Genomic DNA, 19,557 nt, shown 5'->3' on the forward strand with positions numbered 1-19,557 from the left:
TGCACCTATTTCAGTTAGAGTACACCCAGAGGATGCATGGAATGGAGAGGAGATGTGACTTCTCAGTGACTTTTTTTAAAAAGTCGCAAATTATATTTGAGACTAAAAAGTGATCTACAATTTGGAACTCGTGTATAGGTTAATGGAGGGGTGATCGAGCTTGCACAGTGCGCTCTCCATTAACTTCTATAGGAGTTCCAAAAATAGCTGAACACGTTTGCTTGTCTCTTTTTGGAACTCCGCCAGGAAGTTAAAGAGGACCTTTCACCGATTCTTACCCTATGAACTAACTATACAGACATGTGGAGCGGCGCCCGGGGATCTCACTGCACTTACTATTATCCCCGGGCGCCGCTCCGTTCTCCCGCTATGCCCTCCGGTATCTCCGCTCACTAAGTTATGGTAGGCAGAGATTCCAGTCACTAAGTTATGGTAGGCGGAGTCTGCCCTTGTTCTGCTCTAGCGCTGGCCAATCGCAAAGCAGAGCTCACAGCCTGGGAGGTTATTTTCTCCCAGGCTGTGAGCTCTGCAATGCGATTGGCCAGCGCTACAGAAGAACAAGGGCAGACTCCGCCTACCATAACTTAGATCCACATGTCTGTATAGTTAGTTCATAGGGTAAGAATCGGTGAAAGGTCCTCTTTAAAGCAGAGCAAGCTGCACATTCTTTCCTCTGCTTTGGGGGCCCCGTTCTAGAGATAGGTGTGGAGCCCAGAGGTGGGACCTGCACCTATCGAACATTAGTGGCATATCCTAGCAATATGCCACTAAAGTGTGAGATGGGCCAACCCTTGCTGTGTGGTAAGAGTTTTAGGTCCATACTCCATATTTATTTTAATTGCAAAATGCTCCGGCTACAGCATTTGTCTCACATTTGCTGGTGTTTTTGTGCTATAAACAATGTTTTTTTTTGTTCTTGCTTTAAAAACAAACAAAAAAATTAAAGTTTTTTATATGGTATTTTTACATTGCATTTCTGGACCAACAGGTGCAACTGCTACTTCTTCCCCCCTACAGTTTTGTCCCTGCCTATTCCTCAGTAAAGGTGGATTTAGATGAACTAATAATCGTCCAGATTATCAGGAATTTCCTCGTTCATCCGGTGATCCTGTCGCTTGTGGAGGCACCAGAATGTGTTGTCCAAACCGAGATCTGCTGCCCAGAAGCCATGATTCTGTATGAGGACGAGCGATCGCCATAGTGATCCCTCGTCCTCATACTGTGAAGGAGATTGCTGCATGTAAATGCAGGGTCTCCCCTTACTAAATGAGCAGCCGACTGTCAGAAAGGAACCCGTCAGTCGACCCGTCTAAATCCATCTTTGCAGTTTTTGGCAGAATTACACAAACATAACATACTTGCCTCACATCTACATACATCCATGTACCACTTATGTAAATCTAGCAACTGTTAGATAAATTTTGCTAAATTTCTGTAGATGTGAAAACTTAGGGCAAAGCGAGAATTTTTATAAATGTGCTCAAATAACCGTTTTCTTCATTTCTTTGTTGTATAAACTTGTTTTACAATCCATATCCAATCCTCTAACGCTGTGTTTTCCCTAGAGCATGGAGAAATTGCCTATAAAAATATCTTCTGAATGATAGCTTGAAAGTTAAACTTTATTTGTGATAAAAATGGGTAAAAACCTCCAAAATAGAATGGATTTGACATTTGTCTATTGCACATTGCCACATTGTTCCAGATCATCCAAAACCATCCGTAACATCAGTTTATAGGCACAAGGTTAGTATTAATTCACTGAGGAGACAGAAAGGAGCTTAGTGATACAATGCAGGGGGGAATTAAATGGAATGTCTTGTGTATTTCATTGTAGTGTTATTAAAGGGCTTCTGTCTATTAATGATCTTGTAGAAGGCTTGCATAGTAAAATATCAATTTTCGCAGATGACACTAAACTGTGTAAAGTAATTAACACTGAAGAGGACAATATACTACTACAGAGGGATCTGGATAGATTGGAGGCTTGGGCAGATAAGTGGCAGATGAGGTTTAACACTGAGAAATGTAAGGTTATGCACATGGGAAGGAATAATGCAAGTCACCCGTACATACTAAATGGTAAAACACTCGGTAACACTGACATGGAAAAGGACCTAGGAATTTTAATAAACAGCAAACTAAGCTGCAAAAAACAGTGTCAGGCAGCGGCTGCCAAGGCCAATAAGATAATGGGTTGCATCAAAAGGGGCATAGATGCCCGTGATGAGAACATATTCCTACTACTTTACAAATCACTGGTCAGACCACACATGGAGTACTGTGTACAGTTCTGGGCTCCTGTAAACAAGGCAGACATAGCAGAGCTGGAGAGGGTCCAGAGGAGGGCAACTAAAGTAATAACTGGAATGGGGCAACTAGAGTACCCTGAAAGATTATCAAAATTAGGGTTATTCACGTTAGAAAAAAGACGACTGAGGGGAGATCTAATTACTATGTATAAATATATCAGGGGGCAGTACAGAGATCTATCCCATCATCTATTTATCCCCAGGACTGTGACTGTGACGAGGGGACATCCTCTGCGTTTGGAGGAAAGAAGGTTTGTACACAAACATAGAAAAGGGTTCTTTACGGTAAGAGCAGTGAGACTATGGAACTCTCTGCCTGAGGAGGTGGTGATGGAGAGTACAATAAAGGAATTCAAGAGGGGCCTGGATGTATTTCTAGAACGTAATAATATTACAGGCTATAGCTACTAGAGAGGGGTCGTTGATCCAGGGAGTTGATTGCCTGATTGGAGTCGGGAAGGAATTTTTTATTCCCCTAAAGTGAGGAAAATTGGCTTCTACCTCACAGGGTTTTTTTGCCTTCCTCTGGATCAACTTGTAGGATGACAGGCCGAACTGGATGGACAAATGTCTTTTTTCGGCCTTATGTACTATGTTACTATGTTACCCCCCAAAAGTCATTTTTCATTTTTGGGCTAATTAAAATCCTTATAGTGTGATTATTCCATATATATACTTCTCTTACATTTTTCTGTGGCTTAGTTTCTTTAAAAACCGCACTTTTATAATATGTTAATTACCTCGCTACCAGCAAGTAGGGCGGTTGCTTGCTGGTAACTGCCGCATCCTCCTTTCAAAAAAACGCCCCCTCCTCCTGTTGATTGACAGGGCCAGCGAGCGCTCTCCTCCTCCAGCTGGCCCTGTCTGCGTTCCAAATATCGCGCCTGCGCTGTACCGGTCTTCAGTCGGCGCAGGCGCACTGAGAGGAGGATGCTCGCTCGGTGCTCCTTCCTCAGTGCGCCTGCGCCGGGTGTAGATGTCGGAGTACGCTCGCTCGGCCGCTCCTTCCTCAGTGCGCCTGCGCCGGGTGTAGATGTGACGTCATCGGCGCAGGCGCACTGAGGAAGGAGCGGCCGAGCGAGCTTACTCCCGACTGAAGACCAGTACGGCGCAGGCGCGATATTTGGAACACAGACAGGGCCAGCCGGAGAAGGAGAGCGCTCGCTGGCCCTGTCAATCAACAGGAGGAGGTGGCATTTTTTTGAAAGGAGGATGCGGCGGCTACTGGTAGCGAGGTAATTAACATATTATAAAAGTGCGGTTTTTAAAGAAACTAAGCCACAGAAAAATGTAAGAGCACTATATATTGAATAATCGCACTATAAGGATTTTAATTAGCCCAAAAATTAAAAATGACTTTTGGGGGGTGACAGAAGCCCTTTAAGTATATACTGTATATGCAGTATGTTGCATAATGTATTTGTTTGTTTTATAAAATGTTGCAACTGGTTATTTTTTTTATTTTTCATTTAAAAAAAGATTCACTGGGGGCTGTCTGTATGGTCAGTGCAGCAGGGTGTGTGTGTATGTGTAGATGTGTGTGTATATATGTGTGTGTGTGTGTGTGTGTGTGTGTATATGTGAGGTGCAATGAATGGGGGTTTATGGTCAGAGAATTGTCAATACACTAATACCATCTCCAGGAATATATGAGTAAAGTCCCTCCCCCAAAAACCAGAGAATGATAGAGGAGCTGTATATAATAGTATCTGTGTGTACACAGGGACGGACTGGGAACTTAAAGTGGCCCTGGAAAAAAATACTAAAAGTGGCCCTGTTTTGTAGTGGTGTCCAAATTGATGGAAGGCAGGGATAGCAATACTATATTGTGGCACATTATACCACCCCAACAGAGCCAAATACCACAGTCCATCACAAAATACTGCCAGCACCACAAAATACATAACTAAAAACTTCCACTGGCCAGGCATGAGGAGGGCCCAGGCGGCCCCCTGAGCTTCGGCCCACCAGGAAATTTCCCTGTATGGTCTATAGCCAATCCGCCCCTGTGTGTACTTGTACAGTGTGACCATTTTGCCTTATCAACAACAAAGCTGTTATTAAATCCCCAGCCCCTTTATAATGAGATAATTCTGCACATTCTGTCTCTCTTATAATGAGATAGCTCTGCCCATTCTGTCTCAGTCTACACAGCAAAGCAGTAATTACCGGTAAATACGCTCAATTGTGAAGCGCTGCAGAATCCACAGGGAGTTATAGGGAAGCCGCATAGAATCATGTGTGCACATGACTTTTCTTGGCCTGTACAACAAAGTTATTAAATTCCCTGCCCTTTTATAACGAGATAATTCTGTACATTCTGTCTCTCTAATAACGAGATAGCTCTGCCGGTCCTCTCTCAGTCTGCACAGCAAAGCTGTAATTAAATCCTCTCTGAATCATTCAGCACTGGAGAATCTGCAGGGAGTGATATAGGACCTGTGTAATTGGATTGGTGTGTACATGTACAGTGTGACCATCCTGCCTTATTTTGGCTTTTGGCAGTACAACATAGCTGTTATTAAATCCCTAGGCCTCTTATAGGGAGATCATTTTGCACATTGCTTATAATTAGATAGCTCTGCCCGTCCTCTCTCAGTCTACACAGCAAGGCTGTAATTAAATCCATCTCTTAATTGTAAAGTGCTGCGGAATATGGTGGAGCAATATAATATAAGATTACTTTTATTATCCTCCACCTTCTTATAGTGATACAACTCTACATACACTGTTTTAGTCTACAAAGTAAAGCTGACAAATGAGCTGCAGTTAACAGTTAAACATTCAACTTTTTGACTTCTCTAATGACTAAAACATTTTGGCAGCTTTAACTGACTGACCACAAAGTTACCTTTTGAGATTGGCCTCAGACAGTTGTCTAGCTATAGTTGATGCAGAGATAGCAGTTGCTCCTAATTTTGTGTGACCACAGCACTACTTAGGAGGTCCTTCATGTAGTAAGTGACATTGTGTATACAAGTTGGACAACCCTCCCTTTTAAATATTTTGGATCTCTTTTCCAGAAGCTAAAGAAGGTGAGAAGACAGCATTACTGCTGTGAGCCCCCTTTCTATGGTCATAGCTATGCAGTTGCACCTAGGCACCTAGGCCCTAGTGCCTGGGGGACCCAAAAAGACTCAATGCCACATTGAAACTAGTATTATAAATGGCACATGATAGGAGCTTTCAATTGCGCCTTCCCATTCCACATCTGATTAGCCATATTGCTTCTACTTGTTACACTGCAGCAAAAGGGCATAAAGAGAACAAAATAATAATGGAAAAAAAAACTCCTACAGCTGTGCAGTGCTGAGAATTTTGTGTTCGACGTAGTCCTTGGTCGTGGCGTATGGAATAGAGAATTATATAGTTACATAGTTGGCAAGAATGAAGAAAAAAAATTAGGCCCATCAGCTCCAACCTATAATCCTACCATATTGACCCAATGAAAGCCAGAAAGGTTTTCATTGGGTCAATATTCCAAATGTTCCATTTTAAAGGAGAAAAATTCCTTCCAGACTCCATATCTGGTAATCAGAATAGATCCCTTCTTCTGAAATCTAGTACCAATAACCTGCAATATACACTGTAATTAATTTTAAGAAATACATCCAGACCCTTCTTGAATTGATGCAATGAATCAGCCATTATAACCACTGGCAGAGAGCTTCATAGTTTCTCTGCTCTTACAGTAAAGAATCCCTGTCTATGTTGGTAGTGAAACCTTCTTTTCTCTAGACGTAAATGTCCTAGTTACAGACCAGTGTATAAAAAGATTATTAGAAGAAGGTCATGCCGCCTTCCCCTATATAAACATTTGTAATGTTTGTCTACTAATACTAATATTTAAAAAAAATTATTGCTAAAATTAAAAAATTTACTGCCAGTGTCCTTTCCCCACTTGTCCATCAAGAAATGCAAACTAGACATTTTCTATTATCGAACACTTGACCTTGAGTTTTCACTTACTGTCTTGTTCCGTAGACATGTTAGCCCATTTGCTGTAGGTATCTCCATGTGCATTAGAGGCGATGATCCTCACTTCATATGTAGTGTATGGTTGGAGATTCTTAATTGTATAAGTGAAGGAACCACTGGGCCCCAAAAACTCTCTAGGTAGTTAAATGAAAAAAAATTATTATTGATCAAAACCCTACAAAGGAGAAAAAAATAAAGTACAGTTTTGCTTACTCTGTGATTTTTTTGGTGGGATTCGTCGATCTCATCTGGAGTCGATAGTTGGGTAAGCCAGGAGCATTATTTCGAACTGGTGAAGACCAGACAACCTGAAGACTGGTCGGGTTGGCAGATGAAAGCCTCGGAGGCAGTACACCATCTGGAGCTGTCGGAAAACATGGATGAATTAGAGCAGAGAAAACTGTGGAGAGCATATGTTGGATAAAATTGAAATGCTCCATATACTGGAAAAAACTTTTCCTCAGGATCAACAGCGATGTTAACATGGACCATTTAATTTAATGTTTCACTGATGAACTACCTCCGCACCAAATCTTATTTCAGCATTACCACCGGGCTAACAGGGTTAACGTAACACTAAAACCTAGATTCTTACCTGTAGCAACAATTTTATTCTTCATGCAGATAAACCTTACTTTTATGGTACATTACCTTTAAAAGGTAGCTTTTCAATGCAAACTAAGCAAACAGTAAATATATGATGTATATTATGCGCCTGGAGAAAATCTGTTCCTTTTTTCTGTCCTTATGTTCTCAATTCATGAGACCAAGAAATGTATAATTACAGATAACATCTGTGCGATGGCTATATAGACAGGAGCCTCATGAGGGCCTGAACAGGTAAGTGTGTGGTTATTATTGTTCTTAGTGGGGACATGTACATGAAAATATCACATCTTTTAGATCTCATAGCAGATATAAGTATTAAAGGGTCTATAATGAGATCAATGCTGTAGAAACTATTTAGAGGTTCAAAAATTATCCACTGTAAGAGATATTTTTGAAAATTGTAACTAAGTCACCATTTATATATAAAAAAAAAATCTAAACTACTGTATTACGGTTGCACACAGCACACACCATAGACTGACACTTACTGTCACTTTTTAACATGTGCTTTGTACACTAAGGGAGGAGTCAGCAGTCATCTAATTATCATTACAGGAAGCAGTGATAAATCAGACCTCTAATAAAGCTGAAGGCATTCATCTATGAGGCTGAGATGTCGGAGAGAAGCTAAAGAAGGATACCAAAAAGAACCTGAAAAGACACTTAGAATCCAAGTGAATCATCTTCTTTTCCAAGGTGGAGAATCTAGAGAAGGGTCGGAAATGTAACTTGTTCTTTATTAGAACAATCCGGCCACACTGATTTGACTGAACTTTGAGACAGGACCGGAAGCATTCAATCAAGGAGAAAGGATGGGGATTGTCTGGACATAGATTACAAGATCCTCACTAAGGTACTGGCCAACAGGCTAAAGGGTGTCATTGGAAGCATTGTCCATCCGGATCAGACATAGGGCATTCATGGCCACAGGATTGCCAACAGTCTTGCTGTCATAAAAGACATGGTACAATACATTAAAGATCGCCGTGTACACACCACCCTGGTCAGCATCAATCAAGAAAAGGCCTTTGACCGAGTCTCCCATGAATACATGGGCAAGGCTTTGCACAAGCTAAGCTGTTTGTATGTTAACCTGATGTACCTTGACTTTTACAGCACAGCGTTGGTGGATGACTGGAAGACTGACCCCTTTCTGGTGCTCTCCGGAGTCAGACAGGGTTGCCCTCTTTCACTTCTTTTTTCTTGTGTTATAGAGCTCTTCGCTGAGACGATCCAGCAGAATGCAGAGATCAGAAAGATCACCACATCAATACCAGGACCCTTTGAGGTCAAGTGCTCGCTTTACATAGACGTTGTGACCATCTTCTGCGCTAACCAGAGTTTAGTGAATGCACTTGTTCAGACCTGCATGGAGTTCGGACAAGCTTCAGGGGCCAAGGTCAACTGCAGGAAGTCAATGCTAGACCGTGTCTCAATTTTTCTTCCTACCCCTTTGGTGATTTCTAGACAGGGACAAGTAGGACAGCTCCATCCCTTATAACTGCCATGCTCCATGGTACTACAGAGACATCATACACTTTGTGAGTGAGCACCATATGGAGGGTTTGAAGCTCGACTTGTGGAAGCTCAAGGCAATCCACAATCATTTTGAAGAAGAAGAGCATGTCCATCCTGGACTGCCATAGACTTATCCACAGCCTTCTCAAAAACTATTCCATCTTGGACAGCCCGGACATCAATGGAGAAGAGGACTAACCCCCGCTCTTCTGCCCCCTCTTCCCTTTTTTGTGTCTGTCCTTCAATAAAGCTTCGGTCATGGGAATTCCCCTCTTTCCAACCCCATCACTTGTCTATATTGCTTTGTTGTTGGATTGTGTTTACCTTGAGTGATTAGGAATGTTAGTGTAGCACATGGTGTGATGTATAGTGTAGGTTAGCCTGTACTGTATATTGTGCTGTCCTACTATGTATGGCATATGTGTTTATTTAATGGCTGCTGCTTCTCGTCCTGCGCTGTGTCGCAGTACTTTATATGCACTTTACTACGACAAACATTTACTAAAACAGACATATCAAGAAAGCTAACTAGTCCTTTTAATTAGCGATAAAAATATAGCTGATACATTCCATCTGTTATATTGCTATATTTTCTTAAAAATTGTATAGAAATGTATTCCCAATTTGATGAAAAATAATTGTTGAGAATAACTCAAGTACATGGATGCAGTTCATTGCTTATTGGCACTGATAAATTCCTATATGAAAAAAAAAGCAAATCAAAATTTGCAAAAAAAATTAAAAATCAAAATTTGAAAGATTTAGAATAGATCTCAAAATTTTGAAACCCATGCTTTGGCCAGTTTGTACCAAAAAAACAGAACATTTGTAAATGATTTATGCTCTAAAAGAAAGTTACAATTACTTGTAGAATTTTTTTTAGTTAGTTCAGCTCTCCCAGACTACAAATGGGCATTACTTTACCAGCAAAGATGGTTCTCAAGGTACTTTCCCCAGAGAAGGAAGAAAATGAGCTCCTGACATAGACTGTGTTTGAACTCTGTGTATTTCCCGATTATTTATTTTGTATCTCCAGTGCGCATGAAATATTATCCACACACAATTCCTCTGAGTAACCGTCAAGATGTTTTTGCATCTGCCAGAGCGGATACCGACATGATTCCCCTCGATCAATGTACAATGAAGAGCGTTGATGAGAAATGAAAGCCTACGAGGAGTAGCCCTAACGGGCATACTTGAGAGATGCAGATACCAGGCAAGACTATGAATACACATGAAATAAATGGCACCACAATGCGTGCTCTTGATAAACTGGGTCATTGCCGAATATCTTCTTGCAGAGTTTAATATAGGAATCAGTGTTGAAATTGAGTTGTGCCAACAAATAATTCAGGTCCTGGCTAGATATTGTTGCTATAGAGCCGCTGAGCATTTTTCACTAGATTTCCATCTGTAGTGATTCAGCTGTGTCATTACATGACTAGGAATTGAAAATGGCAAGAGATATGCTGGAGAGCAACTTATTTTTCCTGAAATTTATCAGTCTGCGTTGTGCAGTGATATATATATTTTTTTAAAACTTTCATTGTACTATGTTTCGTTTTGATCTGCTTTCCAGACAGATATGTTGACTTTACATTTGAATTTGGAAATAGCTAAGGGCCCGTATTAATAGCTCATGCATTGCTGCTTTTTTTTTATTAGCTGCTAAAGATAAGTTCATACTCTAGATATTCTTGTGTGTTATATTAAGGAGTGTGCATGGTGTCTTATAGGGTTGAGATGCAGATGACAAAACAAAAAAGTTAAATAGCAGGACATTTAAAAAAACCCACTACAACCAAGGTAGGGGCCCAACAGGAACTACCTACATTGGGACCTTATAACTGTGTCAGGTTTTCAAACCAAGGACAGAAAGGCCTGTTGCCCCCCCCCTCCTCCTTTCCAAGACCCTTGGGCCAACTTTCCATGCAACTGCTTGCTGGGCAGCACGATGGCTCAGTGATTAGCACTGGTGCCTTGCCTCGCTGGGGTCCTTGGTTCAAATATGAACAGGGACAACATCTGCATTGAGTTTGTATGTTATCCCCCTGTTTGTTTCCAAAAATAGGCAAATTGACCCTAGTGTGTGTCTTCGTGTGCCTCCATAGCAGCTTCTGACGTTCAAGAGAGTTGCCCAACCACACAACTATTAATGCGCTATGAGTTCCTGTGAGAAAAGGGCATTAGATATATTTGTAATTTTCTTAGTAATGGAGTTCCTCTTGAGAGAGGAGGCTTGCAAAACTTTTCCTTCTACAGGTGGGGTGGTGGCAATGGAGCAGTAGGGGCTTAGAAGGAGTATGAGCCCTCTTACTCTAAATCACATCATGGTTGTCAACTCTGGAGCAGTAGGCGATTAGAAGGAGCATGAGCCCTCTTACTCTAAATGACATCATGGTTGCCAACTCTCCCGAAATACCTGGGAGGCTCCCAAAAAGGTTAGAAGATCTCCGGGACTCCCATAAGATTTGTCAAATTCCCTGAGCACCACAGAAGCCTTCTGGAAAGCAGTGCTTTAGGCTTCTCCCAGCCTTTCAACCCCTTAGAATTGTGGCATCTAAGCAGTGAGACAGAGGGAGAGAGCGGATTGCCCCCAGGAACCCAGGGTGTTGAGTGGCTGTCAAGGCACTCTGTACCCTAACAATGACCTCCATGCTTTCCAAGTATGGAAGCCTATGAAGGTTTGCAGAAGGCAGGGCATAATAGGCCAATGATGACAGGCATAATACACTGCAATACAGACATAGAGATGTATACAGATGTATTGCAGAATATTGTAAGCAACCAAGTTATCACACAGTAAGTCCCTTAAAAAAGTTGAATACAAATTTTAAAAAGATGAAAAAAATGAAATAAACAGTTAAAAACGCATAAAAATATATACAATAAAAAATAAACATATTTTGCATTACCATGTCCATAAAAATCTGAACTTCAAATCATGCTATTCATCCTGCAAGGTGAACACCGTAAAACAATACACAATGACAGAATTGCAGTTTTTGGTCAACAAAACTCCCCTCACTGAATCCCAAATCTTCCAATGCTTTCCAATCCCCACTGGTCTACCCACCCACAAGAAATAGACTGCTCAGCCAACCACTGCCCACAGAAGGAAAAATGTAATCCTTGACCTAGTGTATACCCATTCAGCAGCGCTGCTCCTCTCCTTTCTGCTGTTGAAGCCATAAAATAATATTTTGGCTCCAGCGATAACGTGCCACATGTGACCGTTGTAGTCAATCACTGGCCTTAGCAGTATAAAGCATGTGCATATAAAAAAAACAAAGTATCTTTCAAAGCAATTTCTTCAAATCTAAACCAGTAAAACTTTCTCTTTCCCAAATATTACTTAATTCAAAAAAAATGCTTTCCTCAGTGCATGGCGTGACAAAAAGCAGCTAAAATTTTTCTCATTGACTTGCCCTCTGATAACTAAGACTTTACAAGTCTAAGAGATTTCTTTTTCCTAAATGCGTCTCTGGAGACTTTGTACATGTGTTTGGGTTAGTTGGATTATGCTAGAGGCTTCAATGCTTCAGTTCAAAATGGAGAACTTTAGAGGAAGAGAGAACAAAAATAAATTTAACTTCATTTAATTATAATGACATCAGGAAATTTGGAATTTCAATTGTAAACGGAGTAAATTAGATTTATATTTGTATATATATATACAGTCGTGGCCAAAAGTTTTGAGAATTACATATATATTGGAAATTGGAAAAGTTGCTGCTTAAGTTTTTATAATAGCAATTTGCATATACTCCAGAATGTTATGAAGAGTGATCAGATGAATTGCATAGTCCTTCTTTGCCATGAAAATTAACTTAATACCAAAAAAACCTTTCCACTGCATTTCATTGCTGTCATTAAAGGACCTGCTGAGATCATTTCAGTAATCGTCTTGTTAACTCAGGTGAGAATGTTGACGAGCACAAGGCTGGAGATCATTATGTCAGGCTGATTGGGTTAAAATGGCAGACTTGACATGTTAAAAGGAGGGTGATGCTTGAAATCATTGTTCTTCCATTGTTAACCATGGTGACCTGCAAAGAAACGCGTGCAGCCATCATTGCGTTGCATAAAAATGGCTTCACAGGCAAGGATATTGTGGCTACTAAGATTGCACCTCAATCAACAATTTATAGGATCATCAAGAACTTCAAGGAAAGAGGTTCAATTCTTGTTAAGAAGGCTTCAGGGCATCCAAGAAAGTCCAGCAAGCGCCAGAATCGTCTCCTAAAGAGGATTCAGCTGCGGGATCGGAGTGCCACCAGTGCAGAGCTTGCTCAGGAATGGCAGCAGGCAGGTGTGAGCGCATCTGCACGCACAGTGAGGCGAAGACTTTTGGAAGATGGCCTGGTGTCAAGAAGGGCAGCAAAGAAGCAACTTCTCTCCAAAAAAAAAAAAAAGGGACAGATTGATCTTCTGCAGAAAGTATGGTGAATGGACTGCTGAGGACTGGGGCAAAGTCATATTCTCCGATGAAGCCTCGTTCCGATTGTTTGGGGCATCTGGAAAAAGGTTTGTCCAGAGATGAAAAGGTGAGCGCTACCATCAGTCCTGTGTCATGCCAACAGTAAAGCATCCTGAGACCATTCATGTGTGGGGTTGCATCTCATCCAAGGGAGTGGGCTCACTCACAATTTTGCCCAAAAACACAGCCATGAATAAAGAATGGTACCAAAACACCCTCCAACAGCAACTTCTTCCAACAATCCAACAACAGTTTGGTGAAGAACAATGCATTTTCCAGCACGATGGAGCACCGTGCCATAAGGCAAAAGTGATAACTAAGTGGCTCGGGGACCAAAACGTTGACATTTTGGGTCCATGGCCTGGAATCTCCCCAGATCTTAATCCCATTGAGAACTTGTGGTCAATCCTCAAGAGGCGGGTGGACAAACAAAAACCCACTAATTCTGACAAACTCCAAGAAGTGATTATGAAAGAATGGGTTGCTATCAGTCAGGAATTGGCCCAGAAGTTGATTGAGAGCATGCCCAGTCGAATTGCAGAGGTCCTGAAAAAGAAGGGCCAACACTGCAAATACTGACTCTTTGCATAAATGTCATGTAATTGTCGATAAAAGCCTTTGAAACGTATGAAGTGCGTGTAATTATATTTCACTACATCACAGAAACAACTGAAACAAAGATCTAAAAGCAGTTTAGCAGCAAACTTTGTGAAAACGAATATTTGTGTCATTCTCAAAACTTTTGGCCACGACTGTATATATGTATATATATATATATATATATATATATATATATACAGGGAGTGCAGAATTATTAGGCAAGTTGTATTTTTGAGGATTAATTTTATTATTGAACAACAACCATGTTCTCAATGAACCCAAAAAACTCATTAATATCAAAGCTGAATATTTTTGGAAGTAGTTTTTAGTTTGTTTTTAGTTTTAGCTATTTTAGGGGGATATCTGTGTGTGCAGGTGACTATTACTGTGCATAATTATTAGGCAACTTAACAAAAAACAAATATATACCCATTTCAATTATTTATTTTTACCAGTGAAACCAATATAACATCTCAACATTCACAAATATACATTTCTGACATTCAAAAACAAAACAAAAACAAATCAGTGACCAATATAGCCACCTTTCTTTGCAAGGACACTCAAAAGCCTGCCATCCATGGATTCTGTCAGTGTTTTGATCTGTTCACCATCAACATTGCGTGCAGCAGCAACCACAGCCTCCCAGACACTGTTCAGAGAGGTGTACTGTTTTCCCTCCTTGTAAATCTCACATTTGATGATGGACCACAGGTTCTCAATGGGGTTCAGATCAGGTGAACAAGGAGGCCATGTCATTAGATTTTCTTCTTTTATACCCTTTCTTGCCAGCCACGCTGTGGAGTACTTGGACGTGTGTGATGGAGCATTGTCCTGCATGAAAATCATGTTTTTCTTGAAGGATGCAGACTTCTGACTGTACCACTGCTTGAAGAAGGTGTCTTCCAGAAACTGGCAGTAGGACTGGGAGTTGAGCTTGACTCCATCCTCAACCCGAAAAGGCCCCACAAGCTCATCTTTGATGATACCAGCCCAAACCAGTACTCCACCTCCACCTTGCTGGCGTCTGAGTCGGACTGGAGCTCTCTGCCCTTTACCAATCCAGCCACGGGCCCATCCATCTGGCCCATCAAGACTCACTCTCATTTCATCAGTCCATAAAACCTTAGAAAAATCAGTCTTGAGATATTTCTTGGCCCAGTCTTGATGTTTTAGCTTGTGTGTCTTGTTCAGTGGTGGTCGCCTTTCAGCCTTTCTTACCTTGGCCATGTCTCTGAGTATTGCACACCTTGTGCTTTTGGGCACTCCAGTGATGTTGCAGCTCTGAAATATGGCCAAACTGGTGGCAAGTGGCATCTTGACAGCTGCACGCTTGACTTTTCTCAGTTCATGGGCAGTTATTTTGCGCCTTGGTTTTTCCACACGCTTCTTGCGACCCTGTTGACTATTTTGAATGAAACGCTTAATTGTTCGATGATCACGCTTCAGAAGCTTTGCCATTTTAATAGTGCTGCATCCCTCTGCAAGATATCTAACTATTTTTGACTTTTCTGAGCCTGTCAAGTCCTTCTTTTGACCCATTTTGCCAAAGGAAAGGAAGTTGCCTAATAATTATGCACACCTAATATAGGGTGTTGATGTCATTAGACCACACCCCTTCTCATTACAGAGATGCACATCACCTAATATGCTTAATTGGTAGTAGGCTTTCGAGCCTATACAGCTTGGAGTAAGACAACATGCATAAAGAGGATGATGTGGTCAAAATACTCATTTGCCTAATAATTCTGCACGCAGTGTATATATATATACATATACACACACACACACAGTTTGCGTGTGAATGTAATTTTCATGGTTTGACAACAGGATCCTCATCTACTGTATAAGAAGTTGATGATTAGTGCAATTGTCTGTATTATGTATGTATACCGCTCTTCATATGTACAGCGCCATGGAATGAATGGCGCTTTAATAATAAATAATAATAATAATAATACTGCATACTGCATATACTTAAAGGGCTTGTTAGAAAAACATGACTGCCTTCTTCCATAAACAGCATGAAGGCAGACATGTTTTTTCTAATCCTGGACAACCCCTTTAATTATGTGAAGTGTTCAGTTAAAAAAGCAGAACAGATAGAAAAATAAAAATAAAAATAAAAGACTATGGGGAGATTTTTCAAGACTTTATATAACAAAACATTTACATAATTACCTTTTAGAATTTGTTTGCACTAATCAAATCGTAACAAAAAACTTGCACAACAACAATTTTATATCAGTTTGATTCAATGTGTTTTAATTTTTAAGAAACAGAAATTGGCTTTATGAAAAAAAAAATAATAGAACAGTAAAACATAATAAAAATAATTACTAAACAAATGCATACAAAAATAAATAAATAAGTCTAAGCCTATATCTAGTTTTTGATACAATATTCATGGAGTATAAATAGCTATGGTTATAGTTTTACTTCTGTACTAATTGTTCATTGTATTTTATCTTTTTTTTCTATCTTTCCAGTTTTCAATTTTTTACTTTGATGCTGTTTCAGAAAAAAAAAAAAAATCAGTTCACCTTAAAAAAAAAAAAAAAAAAAACCAGATAACTTCAAGTCTGGAGGCAAAATGAAGTGTATTTAAAATTTATATAGTGTGGAATGCCTTTGTTTTGAACTTGAGCGGACGGGAAGACTTCACTATTTTCCATGCCATCTGACTCTATCCTCATTTGTTCTTCTGTGTTCTGCTGATTACTATGCAACAATGCCTTCAACTTGTGGTTCCATTATTTAACTACATGCACAGTCATAGCTGACCCTTCCTGATCAATTGCCGATCCATACGGGTTTGACTGATAAAAGAGCCAATTAGATTTAAGCAAATTAAGGGACATCACCAATGTCAACCAGTTATTAAACGGATGCTGAATTCTGTGCATGCCAAATGCCAGCACACCAAGACCTATGATAAAAGTATAAAAATATAACTTCACCCGGTTCCTGATAGATACTTCCTGGACTAATAATATGGGTACAGCATCCTTCTCCAAGCTTCTTAAGAGTAGAGTAATATTATAATGTCTAAACTAATCCAATACATCAAAAACTTTTGAAATTATTGGGTCTGATGCTGCAATACTGGACACTGCCTCTTATACAGGAGTGGCGCTGTTTATTTATAATTTAGTACTAAGCGAATCGAAATATCCGAAGTGGACTTTGATCTGAATTTCAGAGAAAAATTGATTTGCCGCGAAGCGGAATTCCCTCATGCTTCGTGGTAACAAATCAATTTTCCCTGAAATGGTGATAAAAAAAAAAATCATACTTATCTCATCCATTTGGGAGTAAAAAAGGCCACAGCGGCAATCTTGCTTGAAGATCCCATGCGAAATCTTGAGCGCGGTGATGTATGACGTCACCCTACCGCCCAGCGTGATGACATCATGCACCGAGCGAGATTTCGTACTTGATTTTCAAGCAAGGTGGCTGCGGCGGCCCCTTCGTGCTCAAATGGATAAGGTAAGTACAATTAATATTTTTTTAAACTGATCAACCTCTGAAAGGCATTAATATTCATCTCAGATGCTGTGATCAGCCACGAACGGGGCATTTGAGAGGTTCAATGACAGGGGGCGGTGCAATCATTGGCGGGGCTACTTACAAAGAAATGCGCTTTGTGACAAAGTAATTTGTCATGAAGCAAATTTTTTTGTCAAATTCGTCAATGCAGTTGAATCGAAGTTTTAAGAACTTCGCTCATCTCTATTTAGAATCATTAAAATAATAATAATAAATTATATAACTCCACCACATTCTGCAGCCCTGTAGAGAGATGCTCATCACCTGTTAGTCCCCGAACCCAATGGGGATAATAATCAAATTCCTCTATCCCAGACACACACTAGGGCCAAGAGGATAATTTATCCATCGGTATGCTTTTGAAGGATTGGAGAAAACTGGAATGGAAGTAAGGGAGAAAGCTCAGCCCTTTCCAAAAATCATTTTGGAAGTGGTATCCGTTATTTCCCAACTAAAGGTTGGCAGGTGGAATTTTTGAAGAGTGGTCTTTCCTTATCTCATGTGGGGCAACGGATCTGGATCATCATTTATCAAAGACCGTCGTTTTAGGTCGGCCTTTGAAACCCCCGAAGGACGCGCCTAATTTATGATGAAATTTGGCGCATCCTCTGTTAATCCCTGCGCCTACTCTGAAATCTAGAAGAAGAACATGGTTGACACTCCAAAATAATGATGTACTGGAGCTCAGTGGTAGGGTGAGTTTTCCCAGAGTATATCAAGAAGCACCACGGCAGTCAGAATAAAATAAAGATACACAATTTATTTTATTCTATCCAAAGTGTTACATTGACATGGCCAACGTTTCAGTTCTACCAGGACCTTGTTCACGGCCAATATGTCTATGGAGCCATCCACTTTCCATGCTTCCATAGACATACTGGCTGTGAACAAGGTCCTGGTGGGACCAAAATGTTGGCCATGTTAATGTAACACTTTGGATGGAATAAAATAAATTGTGTATCTTTATTACATTCTGAGTGTCGAGGTACTTCTTGATGTACTCTGAAATCTATTCCAGAGGATTTCAGTCTTTATTTACACCAGTAAATTTGCAGGCCCTGGTGGCTCAACTCTGGCTTCTCAGAGGCCTTAAGAGTGTGAGAACTAGGATGTGCTATGGTTGGCTGCCTCTGGTCAATGCTACCTTTTGCTGCATGGACTGCTACCTTAGTTCTTAGAATGGTGCGCAAATTTGGGAGTGTTCCTTCTTACCCACTATACAGGTTTTTTGATCTCTAGACCAGCAACTATGTATGGTAGGTCTGACCAACTGCATCCACGTTCTGCATGCTCTGACCACAAGAGCCTCTTTAGCAGCTCTATCAATTTTAGGATCATGCTACACAGTATGGGGACATCCTAGTCATAAGTCCTATGGTGCTCATGACTCCGCTGACCCATGACCCAGTGTTGCAGCGTACATGGCCACTAATCTTTTACTCACAGGCAAATGCCATTTCACATGAATCAGTTTTACCCACAAATGCCCCTGCAGTGCCCATCCATATCCACTCTGAAGTCATATGGGTCACAAGAGATATTAAGGACATTTAATCCACTGTGCTGCATATGTTACTTTGTATCATGCTGGCATCTCACAGGGGCATCAGGAGATTACAAGGTGTATCACACATGACATATGAAAGTGCTTTACATATACATGAGTACTCATAGATCACATAATGAACACATTACTGGCCATTTTCCAGAAAACAAACAGTCCAACAATTCAAAACGGATGGTATTTCCACTGTAAGAGGGTGACTGGTAACCCACAGCAATGATATGTTGCAACTGTGTAACCGCAAAAGTATACATTGGGGTGAGAGCATTTCAAACCCTCTGACATACTCAGAGAAAAATCCACAAAAACATTGGAAGAACATTCAAAATCCATGCAGATCGATTCCCTCTTTTAATTAAAGTGACATTGCACCTTTTATAATCATGTTTTTTAGGTCCAAAAGCTTGTCAAATTTATTTCTTAATAAATCTTTATAGCTCTGGGGGTGCAGTTTATCTTATAGAGAGGTTTAAATCCCCTGCATTGACATACATTTAAAACCTAACACAATGGTTACCTGCAGCCTCCACTAGAGGGAGCCTGGAAGCTAACTGCATACTGTCTTATCATTCTGTTCAATGCATAGACAGTATACAGTTAGCTCCTAAGCTCCCTCTAGTGGTGGTTGCAGGCAGTAATGTTATGTCGTAATTCAATACCTATATGGGGGAGGTGGAGCTCTACATACGATAAACTAATATTTGAACACTATAAAGATATATTAAGCAATTAAACAGCACATAATTGCACAAAAAATGCTGCCCAAGTGTAGAAATTAAAATTATAATGCACCTGTTATTGCTCCAGAATGCACCTGTTATTGCTCCAGAAATAGAGCACTACAAAATCAATGGACTCCATGAACATATACAGAGGGAAAAATAAGTATTTGATGCACTGGCGATTTTGAAAGTTTTCTCTCCTACAAAAAATGGACAGGTCTGTAA

The 19,557-nt window shown here is 40.4% G+C and overlaps 1 protein-coding gene across 1 annotated transcript in view; it reads right to left on the reverse strand.

Moving 5' to 3' along the window:
* The window catches only part of USH2A (usherin), a 1,179,609-nt gene that overhangs the window by 401,563 nt on the left and 758,489 nt on the right, over positions 1–19,557 (reverse strand). Inside the window, exons 40-41 of the mRNA XM_040430191.1 lie at positions 6,504–6,654; positions 6,282–6,424 (exon numbers count right to left, since the gene is read on the reverse strand). Of these exons, the coding sequence (XP_040286125.1) occupies positions 6,282–6,424; positions 6,504–6,654 (294 nt within the window). The remainder of the gene's footprint in view (positions 1–6,281; positions 6,425–6,503; positions 6,655–19,557) is intronic.

Source organism: Bufo bufo, chromosome 4, assembly GCF_905171765.1.
Source record: "Bufo bufo chromosome 4, aBufBuf1.1, whole genome shotgun sequence".
NCBI classification, from domain to species: Eukaryota; Metazoa; Chordata; class Amphibia; order Anura; family Bufonidae; genus Bufo; species Bufo bufo.